This window comes from Takifugu flavidus, chromosome 5 (assembly GCF_003711565.1).
Source record: "Takifugu flavidus isolate HTHZ2018 chromosome 5, ASM371156v2, whole genome shotgun sequence".
NCBI lineage: Eukaryota > Metazoa > Chordata > Actinopteri > Tetraodontiformes > Tetraodontidae > Takifugu > Takifugu flavidus.
The window spans coordinates 15,009,652-15,034,786 of NC_079524.1; the positions used below are offsets into that span (position 1 = coordinate 15,009,652).

Sequence of the window (25,135 nt, forward strand, 5' to 3'; positions counted from 1 at the left end):
TCATTCAAAGGAAGTGAAGGAGATATGGAAATTTCTATTCATTTTTTTGTGAAAGGTAGTTTCTCCTACATGCCATTGAGAATGTATGGTGTGTTGAAGGAGACTTAGTTGTCAATTATTTCTATTTTTAATATTGTTAGTAGTAATCGAGCCATTCTTATTTGACTTATTATAAGATTTGTGTGATATTGTCAGTCTATTGTTTGATAGGAGAAATCCCCCCTGTAATTGCAGTGCTGATCCTCTAATGTACCCATGTAAGTCAGAGGGAGACATTCAACTTTGCACCATTAATCATGTTATTGCCTTTAGACATGTTGGTATCGACACGAACGCTTTTGCATTAAAATCACAGCATGTTGCAAATGCATCCGTGAATAAAATTATACATTTTCTGTGAATGGACAAAGGGGCAATAAGGTTTGGATGCTGTTGAGAAAACAAGATTCTAATTTGTGTCCCTCTTGCTAGACCAAACATCGGTTTACAAATGTGGGGGGTTCAAAGCTTTAAGCTGTCCAGATAATGGAAAATAATCTGCAGCCAATCTTAAAGATTTCTCTTCTAGAGTCTGATAATGTTCTCATGGTGTCCCTGAGCCAGATGCTGAAGCTCAAACTGCTCCTGGTACCATACGTATCTAGACAGATGTGTGCCCTCATCTCAGCAGCTCTCTTTAACTTTTTTAAATAATAAAACTTTTCATTTTTCCTGCTGGTCTGTTTTAAACTATTTTAATTGTAGATGTAGTGAACCATTACAACTCTTGCAGAGGACGTAATATTTCCCCACTTACACACTCTGTAGTGTGTAGTGAATATATCATGGATTAGTTGACTAACCATTGCTCCATGTTTCAAACTGACCTACATTTCTCATCACACACTTCCCCCCCCAGCCCTCTTCTTGTAGGCGCCATATGGCCAGAGATTATAATAGGAAATGCTCAACTGTACACATGGATGATGGTAAATTGACAAAATACCAGTTTGACTAAAAAAGCATTTTAAATCCAGATTTAAATCCAGACTATGACTATATACCGGTAAATGCAGAGTTGTAGTAAACTATCCGTTCCATATAGTTCCAAAAGCTCTTTGGAAGTAGTAAATGCATCGCAAATGAATGAAAACAGGGTTGTTCCAGAAATTCATTATTGGTCCTCTTTTATTGTTTTAATGAACTCCTCTGAATTGTTCTGCCCTCAAGTATCCTAATGGTCATTTGTATTATACATGCGTTGCAGATCATATGAAAAGAACTGAAAGAAAACGTTGTCTCTTCCATAGAAAATTTTGGTTGGTCAGCCCATATCAGTGTGCATCTAATCTTCAGGAAGTTCAGAGGGGCTGTCAAGGATCCTCAGTAGGCCAAAATGCCCATTACTCAAGAGAATGCCCTCAGCATTCTTACTCTGCTGGAGGACTGGCCCCAGGCTCAGACAAGGCATCAGGACAACTATCCAAATCAGGAAAACTCCGGCTGCAAGGTCTCAGTGAGTACTGGTAATAACCATGTATCTACATCCAGTGATCCATCTCTGTTTAGTGCTTGTACAAGTTTAATTCTACCTGAAAGTTTGGTTATTAATACAGCCATCCTTTATGACTCTCCTTTGTGTACACAACAAGCAGGGTGTACTCTAAAGATGAGTATTTCCTTCAACTGTACATTAGAATTAAAATGAGAAACACCTTCCCCCAACTTTTCCATTTCATATTCTTCTGCCTGTCTGGGTCGGTGTCAGATTGTCAGCAATCTCAGGGGAAAATATCTTCTACCTAGCTACCTCTCCCAGCTTTAGTCATCACCCCAGGCAGGGCTTTTTCCACTGGAAGTGCCTTTCATTGTCAGTTTCTCCTCATCCATCGTTTCTCAGAACCTTGCTTTTACAGCTTGTACAAACAATGTGATTTTTACAGTCCATAGTCTGTATCCTAGATCATGACAGATTTTAAAATTTGCTGGATTTTGGGTGTGTTTCCTGTTTGGTGTAATCTGAGCAATGTGGACAGTTGCTGAAACATAGACTCGGAGCCAGACACACTGGAGATGCTTTCGAGACACTGCAGAGATGTGGCACAGCACTCGTTGTGCAGCTATTCACTATAATGTGCGAGCATGTTTCCAATCACATCCATGTGGGTTCTTGGGACAGCTCACACAGCTATGGATCTGCATTTTGGGTGCAAATCTTTGAAATGGACACAGAAACTATGGCATACAGTTAGCTTTGATCTTTTTCTGGAACATCAGTTTTTACTCAGCTTTCTTGCTTATATCTTCTGGTAGACATGATATCATCCAACTTTATTCACTGTTTGCTTGATCTTATTGTTCTATCTATAGCACCATCACTATCAAGCTGTGGAAGAGGACAGTAGCACCGGCATCCCCAGCAGCAATGTGGAGGACAAGTGCTTGTGTTTGGCTGCTGTTCAGAAGCTGGTGGAGTACATTAAGTTCAACTTCATGGAGAGCGACACCGAATTAATAGCCAATACGTCCTACAGGACAGGGCTGGATGTGGAGATTCATGCATTGTCCCTCAGAAAAGATGGTGGAGGTAGTGATCTTGGCCTCAGTTTTGGAAACATTCCTATATTTGGGGACCTAGACAGAAAAAATAATTCAGGCCTGAGTAGTTGGTGGGACCAGGCTCCTGTTATAGATGTGGGACACATCTGGGTGACCGAGGTGAGGAAGGAGAGCCTGGCAGCCCGCTGTGGGGGAATCAAATTGAGAGATGAACTGCTGTCACTGAATGGGCAGTTGATGGTGGGCGTGGATGTCGCTGGAGCCAGGTATCCTCTATTTTCCTCATCAGAGATTTGTTTAAATATTTCATATAAAATCAAAGTATTCCAGGATTAAGGGAATTCTGTAATCAAATTTACATGACTAATATATTCATGAATACAAAATAATGAAGTATTGGCTTTTGTATATATAACTTCATTAGTTATAGATCATATAGAGTGACGCTGTCTGTTTCTCACAACCGCTCTTTTACAGTTACCTGGCAGAGCAGTGCTGGAAGGGAGAATGTATCTACTTCATCATGCTACGACATGTCAAGCAAAAAGCTCCTCCTCCTCCTCCCTGCAATGTCATTGGTACTATTAGTGTCCCTGTCAGCAATAGAGAAGAGAAGCACAACAGAGCTCAAACTGAGAACTCTGATGATGTTCCACACTCATCCTTTCCCTGTAATTTGGAAAGTAAAGACTCAGAACTGCAGAGCCATCCCAATCTTTATAACTCCTCTTATTCCCTGGATTCTTGTGAGACCTCAGGTTCCAGCCTGTCCACACATACTCTCACAAAACAAAACCTTGACCCTGGAAGTGCTCTCCCTGCCTGCCTGCGTCACAGCCATCCATTAGAGTTCCAAATGAATTCTTTCAATCGTGAAACTTCAAACCAGGTATATCATATTGCTACTTTATGGTACAAAAGACCACTACTATTAATCATTCTTAACTCTCATACTTTTATTTTGAAGATAAGGAATAACACAATGAAGAGGGATTAATGATTTCAGGTGTAATTCAGCTAAATTATTCATACACACTTTACAACTGTATGTTGGTTCTTTTTCTTTTGTAGCCTAGAGAGGTCTTCCACATCTGGAAGATGCATATAGTGAAAGGTGAGGAGGGGCTGGGCATCCAGATCACAGGAGGTCGTGGCTCTAAGCGATGTCTTCTTGGTGTCATTATTACTCACATAGAAGAAGGAGGTGACATCCATAGGTACTGCTAATCCCAATGAAATCAAGAAGTAAATGTAAAGAATTCATTTTTAAAGCCCAGATTGCTTTATCTCTGGACTAAAAATTGAGATTTTCAGAGTATGACAGAATAAGTAAACAGATGCATTTATACTTTAGAGATGGCCGCCTTCGTGCTGGTGATGAGTTGCTGATGGTTAATGGTAAGTTACTGGTAGGACTCACTCATCAGGAGGCTGTTGCCACTCTGCGCTCCACTACTGGGTTGATCCAGTTATTGGTGGCCAGCATGGTAAGGACTTTCCCCCCAGCTCGTATGTTCAGCTTTATAACAACAATAATAAAGAGTCTTTATTGCTTCAGGGGGGATCAGACTTGGCCTTCAAATGTTTCTCGTACACCAATCTTCCAGACCTTGTCAGCACTTGTAATTTACCATCGGTTTTACTGGGGACTGCTTTCTCTCCTAAACATCACACCTTTACCAGTCTGCATGATTCAGAGCAGGTATGTCAACTGTTTAGTTTGGGTATCTGGTCTGAGAACTGTATTATTTCTCCCCATTATCACTAGTATCACTGTTTTGTTCTTACAGTTTTCTAATGTAGACAAACTTGATGAACAATGTCAGAGAGAGCTACCCAAAGGAATTTCCACATCTCTGAAACTCTGCAGCAAGTCACAGGGTTGGTACTTCACAGGACCAAATACCAAAATAAACAGAGCAGCATTTCCTTTCAGTTTCCCCTCATTATTATCCCCCTGAAAGAACTTCATAAGAAAAATTAATCTACTAAATAAAGTCCACATTTACAGTATTTTATGGTGAAAAAGTGTTTTGGGGACTGGTTGGTTTTCCAGACTGGGAGTTTAATGCTCATAAAGTTGAGTGTTTTACAGACCAGCTGCAATGATCCCAAAATATACCAGATAAACTAAATACTGGATAAACAATGACCATGTCTTTCTTATTCTTAGTCTAATTATTATTAGATATAGACCTTGTAATTGTTATATGTCATTTTCATTTTGTTACTACATTTAAAATACAGGTGAAGTAAAAGAATCAATATGCTTCAATCTAGTTTGTATACAAATCTGTACAATTTTCCATTGTCCCTTTTTCAGGCAGTAGCAGCTGGATGGACTTAGTGTGTGATGACAATGAGCTGTTTAAGCTGAATGGTATCAGAAGCAGAAATGTGCTGGAGAAGCTTCCCTCGGAACAGTGGAAACACACATTTCCTCAACAGCCAGATACATCTGTTGTGAGTTAGTGGAAGCTTCCCTTTATTCTTCGTAGGATCAACATACAGTAGATTACACCTATTGCATTCCTTATTACCATTTACTCCTTTATTACAAATAAATGCTCCCCATTTCCTTCCAATCTGCATTAAGTTACATGAGAGGTATGACAAAATGGACTATTTCCAAATCTTAGGTATTACAGTTTTTCATAACTATATGGCTGACAGTATTTCTCCACACTACACTCGAAAAGTAGTAAATAAAGATTATTTAAAGATAGACAATTATTACTACCATAATAATATTCATATTCTCCTTCTGTGTTTAATTTCCCACATATTTTCTCTATTTTTTAGAAAAAAAAATCAGCCTGCTGGAAGACCACTGACGATGCTTTTCCATGCAAAGTGGCACAACCATCAGTTATATCCAGTGTAGTTCTGATGAAAGGGAACGGCAAGGTGAGTTATCACCTCTCATTTCAAATAATCCTCCAAAATGAACTGTACTTGGCTTTCACAATGAAATGACCCTTGATATATGCAATGTTCCCAACATGGGAAAATAATGGATAATGAATAATAATGAATAATGAAAATAATGAATGTATATCATTTATTCTCTTTATTTCTATCTTTTGACATGTAACCTTTGATATGATTCATATACTAAGTACCATCATTATAATCAATATGACTAGTGCAATCCACAAGCTTGTAGATGCAGTTAGGTAGAGCAGAGCAGAACGTAAATCAGTCGAAGAGAGTGGAATGTAGGGGGCGGAACAGGAGGGCCCAAGGCAGGACCTAGGGAGAGAAGTTATGACCTGCAGATAACCATCAATAGTAGTGGTCTTGGTGTGAAAAGCTCCCTAAAGCTGGAATATGGCCATATAAGGTAACCAAAGCAGAAGGAGCCAGCACCCAGTGATAGTATATTATCTTCTGCACATTCTTGTATCATGCCTTCGGCTGTGACCCTCAGTGTGTTGAGTGTCTTGTTGTCTGTTCGAGGCACCAGCAGGTGATAAAGTTCTCAGTTCCCAAATTCCTGATTTCGACCCTTGGATTTGTTTACACTGCCCTGAACACCTAAGAATATTTTGTGGGGGGGTCCTCCAGGTAGGATGGAGCTAGGCCTCTGAGGACCTTGTAGGTCAAAAGAAGGGTTTTAAAAATTATTCTAAATTTAACGGGCAGCCAATGAAGAGACGCTATTACAGGAGTTATGTGATCTCTTTTGTCAATACCTGTCAGAACTCTGGCTGCAGCATTTTGAATCAACTGGATGCTTCTTAAAGAGTTGTTTGGACACCCTGATAATAAAGAATTACAATAGTCCAGCCTGGAAGTAACAAAAGCATGAATTAACTTTTCAGCATCATGCCGCGTCAGTAGCTTCCTGATCTTTGAGATGTTCCTCAGGTGAAAAAAGGCACTTCTAGAGACTAATTTAATGTGTGAGTTGAAGGAGAGATTTTGATCAAAAGTTACTCCTAGATTCCTCACAGAGAGACTAGATGTTAATGAGATACCATCTAGAGTGATCATATGATCTAATCTATCCCTGTTTTACTTGTAATTGTGCATCATGTCTGGTCCTGGTGCTTGCCATCTTTTTATATCTGAGACATTTTTAAGGATGTCAACCACTTGGGTAGTAACTGGTCTAGCTCTTCTTGTAGATCTACAAGCCATTGAGTGTTTATGTGGTGTGAAGCCTTCTTAAATGTTCCCGCACTATTGTTTAGTCTCTAGCCCGAGTGGGTCAGTCATCAATGTTCATTCATATGTTTATTAATTCTGACTGACATTAAGATATAACATTTATAGGGCTTAGGATTCAGTATTGTTGGAGGACAAGACTCTGCACATGGCCACATGGGCATATTTGTCAAAACTATTTTCCTTCATGGAGCAGCAGCAGCAGATGGACGCCTGAATGAAGGTAAGTATTTTTTTACTGAGAAAAACTCCAAAGTACTATCGCACCAAATAATTAGTCCACATTGGCAAGTGTGAAAACATTTAGGCAAACTCTGTTCAAAGGTACTACAAAACTACAAATGTGAGCCTCCACATCACTTTGGACAGGGTATCAGAGATTACTTAACCTGTTTGGGCCTTCCATTTTTTACTTTTGCATTGCTGGGTGATAAAAAATTTCAAGACATTTTAAATGCTCAGATCCCTTTAATCTTGTTTCAACCACAGTATCAGCACCCATGGGTTCCTCTAGGAATTTCTATAGTACTCTAAAGATGAAAATAATCATTGCCCAGAAAAAAGAGAAGACTGTAGGAACACAGCAATGTGTTTTCAGATCCCCAATACCTTAGTGTGAAATGTGATGAAGAAATAGCAGTTTACAGCAATGGTGGAGGAAGAACAAGAAAAATGATCAAATCAAATCAATCGTTATTTATATAGCATCTTTTACAATCAAAATTGTTTCAAGGCGCTTTCCAGAATCCTAGGGCCTAACCCCAGACAAGCAACAATGGCAAGGAAAAACTCCCCTTTAACAGGAAGAAACCTTGAGCAGGACCAGGCTCATGTAGGGGGACCCTCCTGCTGATGGCCAGCTGGGTAGAGAGAGAGGAGAGGAGAGGAGAGGAGAGGAGAGGAGAGGAGAGGAGAGGAGAGGAGAGGAGAGGAGAGAAACACATACAAAAATACACAGCGGGTCAGCGGGGCCGGAGGTCATCATGCAGCTCCGAAGACGGCAATACCTGTAAATGAATACAGAAGAAGGGGGGGGGGGGGGGGGGGCAGAAACACTACACAAGAATCAGCATGACTAGTCTGCTTGATGAGGAGGAGGAGAGGAGAGGAAACCATGACCCACTGGGGTGACAGAGGCCTGTCAGGTGATCATGTTTCCGGACCCCGGCAGCCTTGGCCTATAACAGCGTAGCTAAGATGTTAACCTAATGATTAGACGCCCCCTAAGTATGATAATTTGTCTGTCTATAATAGTAACTGGAACTACAGAATTGGTAGCAATAAGCTTTTTCAAAGAGGTAGGTTTTAAGCCTAATCTTAAAAGTAGCGATGGAGTCAGCCTCCCGTACCTGGACAGGGAGCTGGTTCCATAGCAGGGGGGCCTGGTAGCTAAATGCTCGGCCCCCCATTCTACTCCTAGAGACTCTGGGGACCACAAGTAGACCAGCATTCTGAGAGCGGAGCAGTCTATTGGGCTGGTAAGGTATCACTAGCTCCTCCAGGTAGGATGGACCTAGGCCTCTGAGGACCTTGCAGGTCAAAAGAAGGGTTTTAAAAATTATTCTAAATTTAACGGGCAGCCAATGAAGAGACGCTATTACAGGAGTTATGTGATCTCTTTTGTCAGTACCTGTCAGAACTCTGGCTGCAGCATTTTGGATCAGCTGGGGGCTTCTTAAAGAGTTGTTTGGACACCCTGATAATAAAGAATTACAATAGTCCAGCCTGGAAGTAACAAAAGCATGAATTAACTTTTCAGCATCATGCCGCGTCAGTAGCTTCCTAATCTTTGTGATGTTCCTCAGGTGAAAAAAAGGCACTTCTAGAGACTAATTTAATGTGTGAGTTTAAGGAGAGATTTAGATCAAAAGTTACTCCTAGATTCCTCACAGAGAGACTAGATGTTAATGAGATACCATCTAGAGTGATCATATGATCTAATCTATCCCTGAGAGGTTCAGGACCAAACAACATGACCTCAGTTTTTCCTGGGTTAAGGAGAAGGAAATTTGAAGACATCCAGGACTTTATGCCTTTAAGACAGGTCTGGAGCTTCACTAACTTCTGTCTCCTCTGGTTTCATGGATAATTAAAGCTGAGTGTCATCAGCATAACAATGAAAATTTATCCCATGCTGCCAAATAATGTTCCCTAAGGGAAGCATGTACAATGTGAAGAGGATTGGTCCAAGTACAGAACCTTGAGGAACTCCGTGGCTAACCCTACTGTATGAGAAGGGAACACCATGAACATGAGCAAACTGGTATCTATCAGATAAGTATGATCTAAATAAGTTTAGTGCTGTCCCTTTATTCCCAATCACATGTTCCAGTCTATGTAACAGGATGCTGTGATCAACTGTATTAAAAGCAGCACTGAGGTCCAGCAGAACCAGCATAGAGACCAGTCCATGATCTGAAGCTATAAGAAGATCATTAGTAACTGTAAGAAGTGCTGTTTCTGTGCTGTGATGAGCTCTAAAGCCTGACTGAAACATCTTAAACAGGCTGTTTCTCTGCAGGTGCTGCAGTAACTGAGTCACCACCACCTTCTCAAGAACTTTCGAGATAAAAGGAAGGTTGAATATTGGCCTATAATTTGCTAATACATCAGGATCCAGTGATGTTTTTTTAAGCAATGGCTTAATCACTGCCACCTTGTAGGACCATGGTACATAACCTGTCACTAAAGAACCATTGATCTGGTCCAGGATAGAACTGCCTATCAATGGTAAAACATCCTTCAACAGGTGTGTTGGGATGGGATCTAAAAGACACGTGGTGGTCTTGGATTTCTGAATTAGCGATGACGCCTCAGAAAAATATATAGGGCTGAAGGAGTTTAAGGGCTCGTTGGAGAACCTGTATGTTCCCACAGTCAGCACGTCTGGTGATGGTCCAGTTGTAGGGATGGCCTGGTTAGCTTTTTCTCTGATAGCTAGAACTTTATCAGTGAAGAAGCTTATGAAGTCTTCACCACTAAGGGAAGAAGGGATACGTGGATCTAAAACACTGTGACTCTTAGTTAATTTGGCCACAGTGCTGAAAAGAAACCTGGGGTTACTCTTATTTTCCTCAATCAAAGAAGAAAAATAAGCTGTTCTAGCCTTGCGGAGGGCCTTTTTGTAAACTAATAGACAGTCTTTCCAGGCTACATGATAGCTGTCTATTTTACAAGAATGCCACTTTCTTTCTAGTCTTCGCACTTTCTGCTTGAGGGTCCTGATATGTGAATTATACGAGGGAGCACACCTCCTCTGATTTACTATTTTCTTTTTTGGGGGGCAACAGAATCAAGCGTGATTCTCAGTGAGGTTGCTGCACCTTCAGCAATAGAGTCAACCTCAGCAGGGCTAAGATTATAATGATTAATCCCTGGGGAAACACACAGTGGTCCAGGGATTAGCACAGGGATCGCGTCCTCTCTCTAACATTCGGGAATTTTAGAGAGTACTGCTTGTCCAATGTCTGAAAAACAGGTCAGAGCCCGTGTTCAACTTTAAAAGGCCTCCAGGTAGTTGTGCTTCACTGAACTGTTCAGCTAGACCTGCAATAGAATGATCTTGCATCCGCACTACACAGATAAGTCAGTCCTTGTTTGCAAAGGATATTCAGTCAAGCCTGGTGGGTTCTTGATGCAAGTTATTTGTCAAATAGGACATTACGGCAGCATATGTGGGGTTGTTTTGCCGCCAAAATTTGCAGAAAAGGGGAATATTGGATAACTCTGAAGAATCGGTGATAATTGCTCAAAGAAGAACTGAAATAATTGCCAAAGAAGCTGAAAACAGGTACCAACAATGCAGCATGGCCCAAAAAATAATTCTAGGGTCCCCTTTTATTTGATTTTATATTGTAAATATAAAAGATTAAAATGTAAAAAAGTTGAAAAAATCTGAATTTAAATATCATATGTTGTCCATAACTTTATAGCTTTTGGGAGATAATTTCATCTTCCACTTTATTACAAATAGAAATTTTGACCAGGAGTGCCCAAATGTTTCCATGCAACCTTTGCTTTTATATGTCTATGTACCAGTGCTTTTATATGTCTATGTACCACTCTTCTTTTTAGGTGATGAAATTCTTGAAGTAAATGGAGAGTCTCTCCATGGCCTCACGCACCTACAGGCCATCCAGACCTTCAAGGTACATTTTATAGATGCTGTTTGGTCATGAAACTGGGACAGGGATCTTTTGGAATATTTAGCTTTATTACGATGGCTTACTATGGTATCATAATAGACCCACGTGTAAATTTCTGGATTATCTAATTGTATACTTTTAGATTTGCATAAGATGTATATTATAAGATATTAGTTCCATCACAATGTCAGGTATGTTTTGTCAAGGGGGCTTGAAACTTGCACCTTGGATGTCAAATAAAAATTTACTAAGAGAAATACAGGGAATGATCATTCAATTTCACTTTTAAATTACTTTATAGGCATGGCTCTATGATGTATTTTTTTGACTACATTTCAGTTAATGTAAATTATTAATGTTATTATTAAATTAAAAATGTCACTAAATTACAAGAACAAACTAGGATTGCTATTGATCCTACAATACTAGTTTGTATTAATGTGGCACAGAAGTAGTGAATGCAACAGGAAATGAAAGACTGGATGATCATGGAATGGAAAACACGGTGCCTCATTGCAGGTATTCCTTTGCTGGCCCACCACCGCAAAGATGCATTGCGCACCTCCCAAAAGTTGTTAATACCGTATTTTCATGACCATAAGGCGCACTGTATTAAAAGGCGCAGTCTCAGTTATGGGTGCTATTTCTGTATTTAAAACATACAAAAGGCGCACCGTATTATTGGGCGCATGCTGAAACATACAGTAAAAAATGACAACGGAAGTAAAACAGTGAGTTTCGACACATTTATTGAACAAAATATTAATTCTTCCACCACAAAACCATCAAAGTTTTCATCTTCTGTATCTGAATTAAACAGCTGCACTATTTCAATGTCCAACATCCCGAATTCCCCTTCTTAATCATCTGAATCGGACTCACCGACCGGTTCCGGTTCAGCATTGATTTTGTAATACGGTATACAAAGTAACTACAATACATGAAGACGGTATCATAGCCCATGCGTCTACAATCCACCCGCATATGGTGGCATAACTTGCCCACCGCTGCCTCATAGTCTTTGTGAAGGAGTGTTCGCCTTCCGTCATCCAGCGCTCTGTCTGTTTCCGTGGCAGCCGAGAACCACGGTGAACGACGACTTCTCGTGCCCCGTTGTGCGTAGCGTCACCGTGCCGGTCCCTTTTTCTCCACTTTGTGGGTCAAAGGGATGTTAAAAGTCAGAGGGATCTCATCCATGTTGGTGATGTGCCTGGGCGCGGTTATCTTGTCGCGGCAGTAGGTGCGGAAGATGGCCACCCTCTCCTGGTAATCCGCGGGCAGCCGCTGCACAACAGTTGTCCTCGCGCGTATGGAGAGATACCGCCTCCTCATAAAGCGAAAACACTAAGATTGCTCGATTGCCATTTTCAGCCGCATATTCAATGGTCTGTAGTTTAAAGTAAGCTTCATTCATACGCGTCTCGCTTGACCGGCGCCATTTTAGGGGATCCTTACGCGTAGGTGTGTCGCTAATCGATTGGCGGAGCGTTTACCGTAGTGCACCCACCAAAGGCGCACAGCAGATTTTGGAACTCAGTCCACACACAAGGCGCTCCATATTATAAGGTGCACTGTCGATTTCTGAGAAAATCTCAGTGTTTTAGGTGCACCTTATAGTTGTGAAAATACAGTACATAGAAAGGGACCTCAGACCCTATGCAGACCAGGAGAGCTGTGGTTGATTTGCTAAATAATGTAAAGTTTAGTTTTCACTTTTCTGACTTTACTTAGTATAGTATTACAACTTTTTTCATGGCCAGGGTGGTTTGCTATCCACTTAAAGTAAACAAAGAAGCTGGTCATATTACTCATATAGAACTACCCCCAGTGATATTCTATTTATTGCGTATCTCGTCTGTTTTCCTATTGCTCGCTCGGAATTCCTTTTCTGACTGTTCTTTGTATAACCAATGTCTTGTGTATGCTCTTTGCCAATTAAATCCAAAGTGGCTGGCTGCATATAAGTAATGAATGTTGCTGTTACGAAACGGGGGTTGAACAGGACCCAAACGCAGGCCAGGACACAATGATGGAGTGGTCAAACAGCTTTATTTACAGGGGGAGGGGGGGCACACAAAGAACACAAAGGCAGCCCTCCAGGACTGCATGGCACCCAGGGAAGGGGCACGGCCCTCCAGGGTGCAGGGAAACAATGCGGCCCTCCAGGGCGCAGGGAACAGACGCGGCCCTCCAGGGCACAGGGAACAAATGCGGCCCTCCAGGAAACACAGAGCAGGAGCGGCCCTCCAGGAAACACGGAGCAGGAGCGACCCTCCAGGAACCACAGAACACCAACACACAGCAAGGGAGACGAACAGACACGCTTGCACGACGGTCACTCAGACAAGACAAACAGAACACCCTGGCACTGACAGGCAGGCACAACCTGCTTAAATAGGAAGCAAGATGTAAATTGCCTACAGGTGCGCCTGCCCGCAGTGCCAGCTGCTGCCAATTGTGCTCCACACCACCCCCTGCAGGACAATGACCGACACAACCCAGAAACCCCAACAGTTGCCCCTCCACTCATTTCAATGTAAATTCGGGAAGTGACCCAGACAACAACCTGCTAAAAATGCCACGTCCTCTACCATGACTAAATGTAAATGTCATTGCACTGGTTATTATCAGGTTTCTTGACTGTCATTAATTGTTGATGTCTGTAGCCTATACAAACCTCTCAATTGCATGTGTGTCATTTCAAATATTTTCTTGTTTCTAAAAGAAACTGAAAAAAGGCATGGTCACTCTGACAGTCCTGACTTCTCCAAGCCCAGACCCCAGTCAAGGGACTGGTCCAAAAACCTCAAACATGACGGAAGGGACACTTCATAAAGGTCAGCTGACAGCTGGACACTTACTGGCTTCTACTCTGGACACCAGTGAAACATTCTCCATACAAATGTTTGGAGGAGCAACAAAGCACACATTTGCTTTAAAGAAAAGTGTAAAAATAACTTTAAAACTATTAATTTTTTAATTTCTTTTCTCAGAATCTGGTGTTGAGTTGGGAATTGACTTTTGTTGTCTGGCACCAGAGAACAGTGTTTCTGCCCTTTATGGACATAATCTTCCACTGGTATCTTCAGCCAAGCCTGACAGCAGTCTCAGGTAAAGTTCATATACAGTAGCATAGAGATTGTTTTAATTAGTAATGCACCAAATTATGTCAACTAAAAACAGTATTTAAAAAGCAGTTAACTTAGAACACAGGTTTCCAGTGATGTTTGGCTAAAGTATGGATAGGTAAAGACAATGCACCATCCATACCCTTGGATTCATGGAAATGTGCAGACTATGTTGTCTACGTGGTCATACATTTCACTACAGAGTGTTATTATCCGGCATATCATCTTTTATCAGCGCTGCCAGTGGAGGGTTGAGTCGGTCCACCTCTATGTCACCGACCTCCCATGTCTGGCAAGTCTGTGTAAATTTGAACAGATAGGGAAGGAGAACATACAGAATCAGTGCTGTAACCACATGACTGATGTCAACTTGTGAGAGAACCTCTTAATGTCACCAGATGCTTTGCCACAGTCCAAGATGGATGAAATGGCCATTTCAGCATCCCCTCCACACACACACTTACATGTGTCTCCCTGTATCTCCAAACTGGTTGTGACAAAGAAGGAGACAGGCAGTGTCCGACCCTGCCAGAGTGAGACAGGATCAGTGTATAAAAATGTCATGTGGACAGCAAAAATTACACTTTAAACCAAGTAATGATCAATTTATAGCATGAGAGGTAAATGGTAATTCTGTGGATGGGGTAGTGGCCACTGTAGCAACTATTTCCACTGTTAAATCCACAGAGCAGGGGTTGGGGGTAGGGGTTGCAGGAGTGAGGTGATGTGGAGTCACACACGTAAGTAGAAGGTGTGGATGTTGTGCATTCATTCAATATTTCTGAAAGGAGTCCAATTAAGCTTATTTGTTTTATAAATGATATGCTACACTACACTTTAAACCAGGTGTTATTGAGTCATCCAAATGATAACATTTTTAAACCAATGCAAACAGTAACCTACTGGTTGTTCCTCACAGGTGCTCTGATAAAGATACTGAGTCAGGAGATTCAGCAATACACCATTCAAACCTTGGAGCATGTTGAAAAGGTCTCCACTGTATGCAGCTGACCTTGGAAGAGAAAGACATGTTCAGAAAACAGAAAACATCCCATTCAGTGCAGCATCCAGAGGGGAAGGTGCCACACGATCTTCCATCAACCCTACCCTTCACACCAGACGGCTATGAGGGGAGCCTCCTTTACTATAATCCCCCATCTCTGCCCCTTACATGTTAGCAGCTACTAAGGCATTGGCCGGAGGATTTGTTTCTCCAGAGTGTGTACATTAGCCCTCAGCAGTTATTAGTTTTCCACTAGATATTCACCTTTCTTTTCACAACAGGAGAGAAGTAAAAGCTCCTCTCATTCACCCAACACTAAAAACACAGCACACGTGTCCAAGTAGCCAAAGGTAAAGAGCACAAAAATTGTGCACTTTGCTCTTTGAGAGGGAAAAAGGGCTCAATGGAGAGGGCTCATATGACCTGATCTAATAACAGTACAGACATATTGGGGCATTTATCATTGATTTAGGTGTGAGATCCTTCACTGCTCACTGGATGCAGGCAGGAGATGTTTTCACAGATAAACGCTCCGCCCATCGATTAGCGACACACCTACGTGTAAGGATCCCCTAAAATGGCGCCGGTCAAGCGAGACGCATATGAATGAGGCTTGAAGAGGATTGGTCCAAGAACAGAACCTTGTGGAACTCCATGGCTAACTATACTGTATGAAGAGGGAACACCATGAACATGAGCAAACTGGTATCTATCTGGTAAATATGATCTAAACCAGTCTAGTGCTGTCAGTTTAATGCCAATCACATGTTCCAATCTCTGTAACAGGATGCTGTGATCAACTGTATCAAAAGTAGCACTGAGATCCAGCAGAACCAGCATAGAAACCAGTCCATGATCTGAAGCTATAAGGAGATCATTAGTAACTTTAATAAGAGCTGTTTCTGTGCTGTGATGAGCTCTAAAGCCTGACTGAAACGTCTCAAACAGGCTGTTCCTCTGCAGGTGCTCCAGTAACTGAGTCACCACCACCTTCTCAAGAATTTTTCAGATAAAAGGAAGGTTGGATATCGGCCTATAATTCGCGAACACATCAGGATCCAGTTTAAGCAATGGCTTAATCACTGCCACCTTGTAGGACCGGGGTACATAACCTGTCACTAAAGAACAATTGATATGGTCCAGAATAGAATTACCTATCAATGGTAAAATATCCTTCAACAGGTGTGTTGGAATGGGATCTAAAAACACATGGTGGACTTGGATTTCTGAATTAGCGAAGACGCCTCAGAAAAATATATAGGGCTGAAGGAGTTAAAGGGCTTGTTGGAGAACCTGTATGTTCCCACAGTCAGCACATCTGGTGATGGTCCAGTTGTTGGGATGGCCTGGTTAGCTTTTATTCTGATAGCTAGAACTTTATCAGTGAAGAAGCTCATGGAGTCTTCACCACTCAGGGAAGAAGGGATACGTGGATCTAAAACACTGTGATTCTTGGTTAATTTAGCCACAGTGCTGAAAAGAAACCTGGGGTTGTTCTTGTTTTCTTCAATTAAAGAAGAAAAATAAACTGTTCTAGCCTTCATTACTAGTTTAATTACTGGGTACATAACTTATCACTAAGCTCCACTCCATCTGTCACAGAAAAACCACCTACAAAGTACCTGCCAGTCTTTTTGTCACTCCATTTAGTGCTGGATTTGAAATCCTCGTGTGTGAGACACCCACTCCAACCAATGAATGCTGGCTTGAGAGTGCCTTTTATATTGGTGGGTGTCATTGTCGGGGCATGGTTTCGCTAAGTAACGGGGAAGAAGAAAGTTCACTCTGTCTGGCATGTTTCCAATGCTTGTCTGAGAAGCCAGTAAAATGTAACATAATCTGTAATAATCTTTGGCAAAATTTTGTATCTCTATGTTGTAGAGAAACATGATCACCTAAAAGCATCTGTCACCCAATAACAGCTTCCTCTCCTCTCCTCTCCTCTCCTCTCCTCTCCTCTCCTCTCCTCTCCTCTCAGTCGGATTTAGTGTCTTTTAAGTGCTGAAGCTCTATAGTCTATAGCTTGTGCTTGTGATTAATAGAAACCTGACTGAGATGCAGATATGATGCAGTTATTATATAAGATCTCTTTAAGTTGTCCTCTTACAAGAGCCCCAAGTACCTTGGCAAGTGCTGACAAAATAGAAATTGATTGTTCACCAGTTCCTTCAATTTATAAATACAATTTTCAGGAAATATTGTATAATGAGATCTCATTAAATATTGTTGAAAGCTTAACATTTTTTAACTTTCTGGATTTTACTATGTTGAATTATAAATGAACTTTAAACAATGTGAACCCTAACCCTAAATATCCTGGTGTGCTAATTCATTTTCACTTTACAAGATACAGTATCTAATTAAAGAGATTTTTTGGTCTTGTTTTTTATTATTATTTTGTTTATTTAATTTCACCTTAATAAAAAGAATAATTAAATCAAAAGGCAGAACATGAAGTGTTCTTTATTACCACATCAAACTTTTACTCTAAACTTTTACGCTCAGGTTGTGCAGTTTGTAAGCATGCTCCTTGCAGCCATATTTCCTCCACTGTGAACAGGTCATACTGGTCTTAGCATCATTTTGGCCAACAATGCACCCATGCGTCAACAGCTGTATGTGGCTGTGACCTTGTCCAACTTGTCAACCCAGCCCTTTGTCTCATTGTAGTCCAAAAATATTTGTGGTTTTTGTGTTCTCTGGTGTTTTTGCCTCTCGTGGGGCAATAGGAGACCAAGATGTTACCTTCCTGTTTCTCACAGCAAGTTCAGAGGGAAGCTCTGGTCGATCCTTTCTGGTTCTCATTGTTTCCAACCTCATAAGCTTCTTTTTGAGAAGTTCCTCAACCAGAGAATAAGATGTAAAAATCATTATCACAATAAATATGCCTATGCCATCCTTCAACCACATTAGCTCAACTGTTGTGCCCTGTTTTTTCCGGTGCTCCAGGAGATTTGCTCATATAAACCTGTATAGTCCAGGCACTGCTGGATTGTGCATTACATGCTGCCCATATTTCATGCCATATTTGGCTGCATTGCTTGCCATATATTGCTGGAGACCTGATTGTAACACGGGTCAATGCTGCACCCACTTTTCCCAAACATTACTTATTGTCACAAGTTTGTCACGTTCATGTTGGCCCTGCCTTGTTTGTTTGCCATCAAAATGTAAAACATGAGACAGAACTTGGAATGTCTTCGGGGACACGGTGACTGGAAATATTACCCTCCAAGACTCAGTTCCAAAGGCTTGCTCTTGCTTCACCTTCTGATTTAAACTCCTGCCAAAATGAGCAAACCAATGTGTCCTTCCAAGTTGAGTACCTCAGACTACCTCACTGACAGACCACAACACATCAGGCTAAAGGACATCACATCTGACACAGCGGTCAGAAGCACTGGAGCGCCCCAGGGCACAGTGGTGGCCCTTCTGCTCTTCACCCTGTACCTCGGACTTCTGCTACAACTCGGAGCTGTGTCATTTTCAGAAGCACGCTGATGGCACAGCCATAGTGGGGTGTATCAAGGATGATAGAATGGAGGAGTAGCGGCGATTGGTAGGGGACTTTGCTGCATAGTGCCGCACTAACAACCTACAGCTCAACACCTTAAAGGATTCAAAGGATCTGGTTATTGATTTTGGGAGGCTCAGACCAAGTCCGCAACCAGTCCTGTTAGGGGGAACTGAGGTGGAGGCTGTGGACTCTTACAAATACCTTGGGTTGTGGCTGGACAATAAACTGGACTGGACAACACACACCAGCCGCCTGTTTGGGAAGATACAAAACAGGATGTACTTCCTGAGGAGACTACAATCCTTCAAAATATGCAGCTGATGTTTTACCAGTCTGTGGTTGCCAGTGTCCCCTTTTACACCGTGGTGTGCTGGGGGGGTAAGAAGGACACATTCAGGCTGGATAAACTGATCAGACTGGCTGGTTCTGTGGTTGGCATGAAGCTAGACTCCCTGGTGATGATGCAGAGAGGAGGACTCTGGAAAAACCGCTGGATATTTTGAACAATGCAGCCACACTCTGCACACCATCATCAGCAACCCGAGGAGCCGGTTAAGTGAAAGAATGCTCCTTCCCAAGTGCCGGACCATCAAGAACTCCTTTGTCCATCATGCCACCATACTCTACAACTCACTCACTTGGGAGGAGGAGGACATAGAGTATGGAGGACAGCTGAAGGAGGTGGTAACCATCTTACACTTACTGTGCAACACTTACTTGTGTGACACAAGCACACTCAGAAACAGACACCTGGTGCAATATATTTGAGATGTACAATATATATATACCTCATTCTCATCCATAGTGAAATAATTTGACCATGTTTCCCTTGTGATGCTCTTCTGTGTGCTACTCTTTCTAATGTGCTGCTGGAATTTTTAATTTCCCTTAAGGGAGTCATCCCAAAGGGATCAAGCTGAAGTTGAAGTTGTTGACTCCATCCAAGTCTTTCCACCTGTCCCCATATTTATTTCTTCCCTCTAAATTTGTCATCCCTAGTTCAATCAATGGTGTTATGAAGATAATAGGAGGGTTAAATGATAATAGGAGGGTTACCGTATTTTCACGACTATAAGGCGCACCTAAAACACTGAGATTTTCTCAAAAATCGATGGTGCGCCTTATAATATGGTGCGCCTTGTGTGTGGACTGAGTTCCAAAATCTGCTGTGCACCTTTGGTACGGTAAACGCTCCGTCAATCGATTAGCGGCACACTTACGCGTAAGGATCCCCTAAAATGGCGCCAGTCAAGCGAGACGCGTATGAATGAGGCTTACTTTAAACTGCAGGCCATCGAATATGTGGCTGAAAATGGCAATCGAGCAATCTTAGTGTTTTCGCTTTATGAGAAGGCGGCATCTCTCCATACCCGCGAGGACAACTGTTGCGCAGCGGCTGCCTGCGGATTACCAGGAGAGGGTGGCCATCTTCCGCACCTACTGCCGCGACAAGATAACCGCGCCCAGCCACATAACCAACATGGATGAGATCCCTCTGACTTTTAACATCCCTTTGACCCACAAAGTGGAGAAAAAGGGACCGGCACGGTGGCGCTATGCACAACGGGGCACGAGAAGTCGTCGTTCACCATGGTTCTCGGCTGCCACGGAAACGGACAGAGCGCTGGATGACGGAAGGCGAACACTCCTTCACAAAGACTATGAGGCAGGGGCGGGCAAGTTATGCCACCATATGTGGGTGGATTGTAGACGCATGGGCTATGATACCGTCTTCATGTACTGTAAGAGCTTTCACAAAATCGGCGCTGAAGCGGAACCGGTCGGTGAGTCTGATTCAGATTATCAAGAAGAGGAAATTCGGGATGTTGCACATTGAAATAGTGCAGCTGTGTAATTCAGATACAGAAGATGAAAACTTTGATGGTTTTGTGGTGGAAGAATGAATATTTTGTTCAATAAATTTGTCGAAACTCACTGTTTTACGTTGTTGTCTAATAATACAGTGCGCCTTATGTATGTTTTAAATACAGAAATAGCACCCATAACTGAGACTGTGCCTTTTAATACAGTGCGCCTTATGGTCGTGAAAATACGGTAAATGACCATGTAACTCACAGAGTTAGAGAAGGTGGAAGGTTGTTGCTAAAGCATCACCTGTAAACTGCTTAGCTCTGTAGACAGGCAGGTCAGGGTCAAACCACCATGGAAAATGTGCTTCTGCATTAGTCTCTCAAAGCCATTTGTTATTTTAAAATATTCAGTTTTAAAGTCACTATAATGTTTTTTCCTGTTATACCTTTAAATGTTGGAATAAATGAAAATCAGTCACAGTCAGTATCACTTTGAGGTCTACACTGTCATTGTCTGCTTTTGTTAAAGCCGGTTTATTGTACATTTATCTTGGAGTCTCAGAATATAATAATACCTTTTATTTATTTTGTTTCTTTTGTTGTTTTCTTTCTTTTGGATCAGTAGCTGGCTCAAGGGTGCCTCCGCAGTGCTCTGAAGGTGTCCTTGCGCTTCCCTCCTGCTACCAGAACACATGCCGTGTTTTTTTCCGCATTGGGGGCTTTAACCAACAACAGAGCACTTCTCAGCCCAGTCACCAATAGACCATACCATATTATTACCATAATAGTAATAAATAAACTTTTTTGACATTATTGTAGCTGTTGTTAATATATTAATTTTATTGCTTGGTCATATCGTAAAGTATATTCCATTTAAAATTATAACTGCAGTTTTTGTTGTTACCAATAGAGGGGGACAATGCTCGTAAAACCAAAGTGTCTAACTTGGAGAGCTCCTCACCAGACCAGAGGTTATCTATCTCTTATAAATATTTTAGTTATTCAAGGACCATTCCATGTTGGTCAAATATTAGGATTTAGGATTAGGAGTTGTTTTTTAAAAAATACATCACTGACTGACTGGGTTTTTTGGTCCCTCATGAGATATCTTTGACTCCTACATCACTGAGCAGTGGCTTCGTAGCTTTAAAATGTGAAATCTTTTTCTGAATACATTTAATTTTAATGGTTGTTTTCTCTTTGTGGATTTCTGCCACCCACTCCTGAAGGTATCTGTGACTGTGTCCTTGTCCACTGCAATCCAGATTAGTTTAATAATGACACCATATCACATTTAATTAAAAGTGTTTAATTCTGACATAATAAAATCTACTAAAACCAAGTCAGGTTAAAATGTGTGTGTGTGTGTGTGTGTGTGTGTGTGTGCGTGCGTGCGTGCGTGCGTGCGTGCGTGTGTGTGTGTGTGTGTGTGTGTGTGTGTGAAAACAGGAAGTGTAGCTTTAAGAAGGAGGAGGTGGGCAGCGCGCCGGTGACGCAGGAATAATCATGAAAAGATGCTTGAAAGTCTTGCCTGGAGCCAGAGTGTGGAGCCTGCAGGTTGAGCCAAATCTGACTAAAGTCTGTAGATCAGGCTTTACTCAATAAAACACATAGATGGTTTGATAGATAGATAGATAGATAGATAGATAGATAGATAGATAGATAGATAGATAGATAGATAGATAGATAGATAGATAGATAGATAGATGCATATGTATTTGAACATATGTGTGCACGTGTGTATTTATGTATATATTTCTTATTGTTATTATTTTCAGAATTGCCTCTTTAAATGACAAACACGCATATCTGGCAGTAAACGGATTACTTGGGTTGGATTGCTCTCTGTGAGTGGAGCACCAGGTGGAGCCTCCTGAAGAAAAAGCTCTCCTCAACAGCTGAAGTTGGATTTGGAAAGTGTCACCATGCTGTCCCTCTGCAACCTATACGTCTGTCTGTCCGCCGCGCTGATGCAGGCTGTAGCGCACAACGTCACGGAGAACATAGAAGTTTTGGCCTTTCTACCACAAAATAACTCCTATCTGTTCTCCTTCGCGAGGGTCGCGCCAGCGGTTCTCTACGCGGAGCGCATTCTGAAGACAGATGGACGCTTCTCCGGCTTCCGTTTCAACATCCATTTTGAGGACTCGGACTGTTTGAATAGTGCGATGTTCACGCTGGTGGACCGGTCCTGTGGGCAGAAGCCTCATCTGATCCTGGGTCCAGTGTGCGAGTACGCGGCGGCTGCAGTGGTGAGGCTTGCATCCCACTGGAACGTGCCGGTGATCTCAGCAGGTGCGCTGGCTGCAGGTTTCAGTAACAAGAACGCGGAATACGCTCACCTGACCCGCATCGCCCCGTCCTACGTGAAGATGGCAGAGATATTCACGGCGATGTTCGAGCGCTTCGACTGGAGGAGCGCGCTGCTGGTCTATGAAGACGACAAGGAGGAGAGGAACTGCTATTTCACTCTGGAGGGAATCTATCACCTCATGCCTGATATTCACATGAAAACATATGCTTTTAGTGAGGGAGATGCTTTGGACACGGACGACGTCCTCCAGAACATCATTGACACAGAAGGTAATTCACTCTCACAGTTCATTTAATCATCTGAGATCTAATGTTTGATGAACGGTGACATCTTACGGGAATTAAAATATTGCAAAAAAATATTAGTCCAAAGTGTTTAATATACACTTATTTATCAGGCATCTATAAACCTTGGAGACAAAAGCTTAAAACCCTTTATTATATGATCATAATAGAGAGAGAGAGTCTGGTAAATGTGAAGTACTCCTGCTTAAAAGGGTGCTGTCTGGTGTTGAACAGAAACAGAGGATCCTACATCTGGTTCGTCTCAAACTCAATCAGATACCTGTTGAACCAAACAGGGTGGCTGTCTTCCTCCGAGAGCTGGCAAAAACTCTGATGCTCACTCTGCAGATGTGGATTAAGTGGAAGTTAATCTGATCAAATTTAGTAGGATGGGCACTTCACCCAAAATGTCTGACTTTCTATTGGCTTGCGTCCTGAGCATAATTGACTTTTTCTACATAATTGTCATATTTCTTTGCCTGATTAAGATGGCAACTATATCAATGATTCATCAGGTTGTGCTTTTATTTGATTTTTTAAATTGATTTGGCTCACTAGTTATATGTTGTAGTACATGTGAGCACTTTGAAATTCTCAGCATCTGTGCAATGAATGTGAACATGTTTGCCGGTCAGCTCTGCCTCATTGACCTTCACATTTATCAACTCTGATGCCTGAAAGACACTAGAGAATGTCCTGTTCTGCCCAAGGTTAGATGTATCTGTCAGCAGACAAACTGTCTACTGGGTAGACCTTCCTGTTGGGTAGGCAGTGCTTGACCTCCCATCTGTGTTCGGTTTCATATACCTCAGGGTGCAATTGACTCCTCAGAATTGGTGCTGGCTCTGCCTGGATGAAATGCTGCTTTGCTGGTGTCACTTCTCCCAATCAGTAAACATTATTTCAAAGGAAACCATCCAAGTCTCCGGTGTTTCTGTGCCACAACCTCGAGAATTTCCACATCGAACTCCTGTCCTGACAGTCTCTTAGATCAACTGGACACAAACTGTAAGCTCACACGGACTACTTGCAGAGCTCAAAGACTGTATCTGGCAACAGATCTGGAGGTGGCTGCAATAAATATGCTGGTTTCAAGCACCCAGACAACCAGGAGCAACCAAGAGTCCTCACTTAGCTGGCTGTCACAGTCCCTACAGAGCAGCTGTCTGGCTTTTATGGCCAGAGTTAAGCCTACTAGTGAAAGATGAAAGTCTGACTGTCCCCATTTGACCTGACAGCTTTTAGATGATCTGCAGAGAAAAATAAAACAGCGTCGAAAGTTCAGGAGTGTAAAGTATGTGTCATCACTCCCAAAAGGACTGCGATTGTATTAACTCTATGCTGTATTTATAAAGCACTTTAACAGTCACCTTTACATGTGTGCATCCAACCATTTGAAGGCCCTGAATGGTCGGTGTGTTCACTCATGTAAAATCATTGTCTTTGAAAAAAGAAAACAAAAAAGCAATTTTTGAATATTGTAAAGCTGTGTATTTATGAATTTAAAAATAAATTTAGGATAACAAATACAGGCCTCCTCACGGGGGCCAGTCGTGTATAGTTGTAACAGAGGACCAGTCAATCAGTTTAAAGCCTCCTTTATTTATTTAATTACTCTAAAGTACAATGCCCGCATGTATTCTAGATCTCAAACAGTCCAGTTGCTAAGATTCAACTACCAGAAATAAAATCAAGATAAAAAACTATTTGCATTGGCCGGGAATGAAACCCGGAACTTCCGGACTCCAACAAAAACTGAATCAGGAACTGAAATGAAGTGGCATCTTCTCCCACAACAGTGGGAATGTTGACCATGAGTGGCCCTCATTGCAGGCCAGCCAGAGGTTGAAAGGTTTCATGTCCTATTCTTTGTTGTGGAGGTCGATAAGACTCTTGGAATGGAACGACCATACCCCTTCCATGTTGCTCCTCAGGGGCTTTTGAAAGTCCACAGCACCCTTAGACGCCTTGTCAGATGCACACTTGTAAGGTGCTCCAGGAAATGCAAGTCTTTCACTGGCTCATAGAAAAAAACTACTCACACAGCAGGAATGTGGGCAGATGTGCATCTGTGGGTGACACTTCATGTACTCCATGTTTTGCAGATTCTCTTTGATATCATATAAATTAGAAATCATTTTTACCATAATTTTCCTCTTCTTTATGCGGTTGTTGACAAGTAAGTATTATAAAAAGAGACATTAATGTTTAAATATTATAATATA

At 41.9% G+C, this 25,135-nt stretch overlaps 2 protein-coding genes across 7 annotated transcripts in view; both read left to right on the forward strand.

The window, feature by feature from the left end:
- Nucleotides 1-2,355: 2,355 nt before the first annotated feature.
- On the forward strand, nt 2,356-17,893 carry pdzd2 (PDZ domain containing 2). 3 transcript variants are annotated; one of them, XM_057032996.1, is made up of 12 exons: nt 2,356-2,804; nt 3,016-3,427; nt 3,610-4,025; nt 4,097-4,240; nt 4,329-4,411; nt 4,866-5,001; nt 5,341-5,445; nt 6,817-6,931; nt 10,783-10,856; nt 13,579-13,690; nt 13,847-13,964; nt 14,901-17,893. In XM_057032996.1, the coding sequence occupies exons 3-12, from the start codon at nt 3,876-3,878 to the stop codon at nt 14,965-14,967; spliced, it is 1,104 nt and encodes a 367-aa protein (XP_056888976.1). In that variant the 5' UTR covers nt 2,356-2,804; nt 3,016-3,427; nt 3,610-3,875; the 3' UTR covers nt 14,968-17,893. The 3 variants fall into 3 exon arrangements, with proteins under 3 accessions (XP_056888976.1, XP_056888977.1, XP_056888979.1); XM_057032997.1 differs by having other exon boundaries at nt 2,356-3,427; XM_057032999.1 differs by lacking the exons at nt 2,356-2,804; nt 3,016-3,427 and having other exon boundaries at nt 3,478-4,025.
- Nucleotides 17,894-21,796: 3,903 nt separating this feature from the next.
- npr3 (natriuretic peptide receptor 3) overlaps nt 21,797-25,135 on the forward strand; it is a 14,749-nt gene continuing 11,410 nt past the window's right edge. The window contains exons 1-2 of one of the 4 annotated variants that reach the window (XM_057032992.1): nt 21,797-21,869; nt 22,091-22,895. In XM_057032992.1, the coding sequence (XP_056888972.1) occupies nt 22,238-22,895 (658 nt within the window). In that variant the 5' untranslated portion in view covers nt 21,797-21,869; nt 22,091-22,237. Of the gene's footprint in view, nt 22,896-25,135 lie in introns of all 4 variants that reach the window. The other 3 variants (XM_057032991.1, XM_057032990.1, XM_057032993.1) reach the window with 3 other exon arrangements.

Excerpts from the sequence above, each read along its gene's own strand:
- pdzd2 (XM_057032997.1), top strand. The coding sequence starts at position 3,876 with ATGCATTTATACTTTAGAGATGGCCGCCTTCGTGCTGGTGATGAGTTG. Across the intron at positions 6,932-10,782 it reads AGATGGACGCCTGAATGAAG|GTGATGAAATTCTTGAAGTA; the intron begins GTAAGTATTTTT and ends TCTTCTTTTTAG. Across the intron at positions 10,857-13,578 it reads AGGCCATCCAGACCTTCAAG|AAACTGAAAAAAGGCATGGT; the intron begins GTACATTTTATA and ends TGTTTCTAAAAG.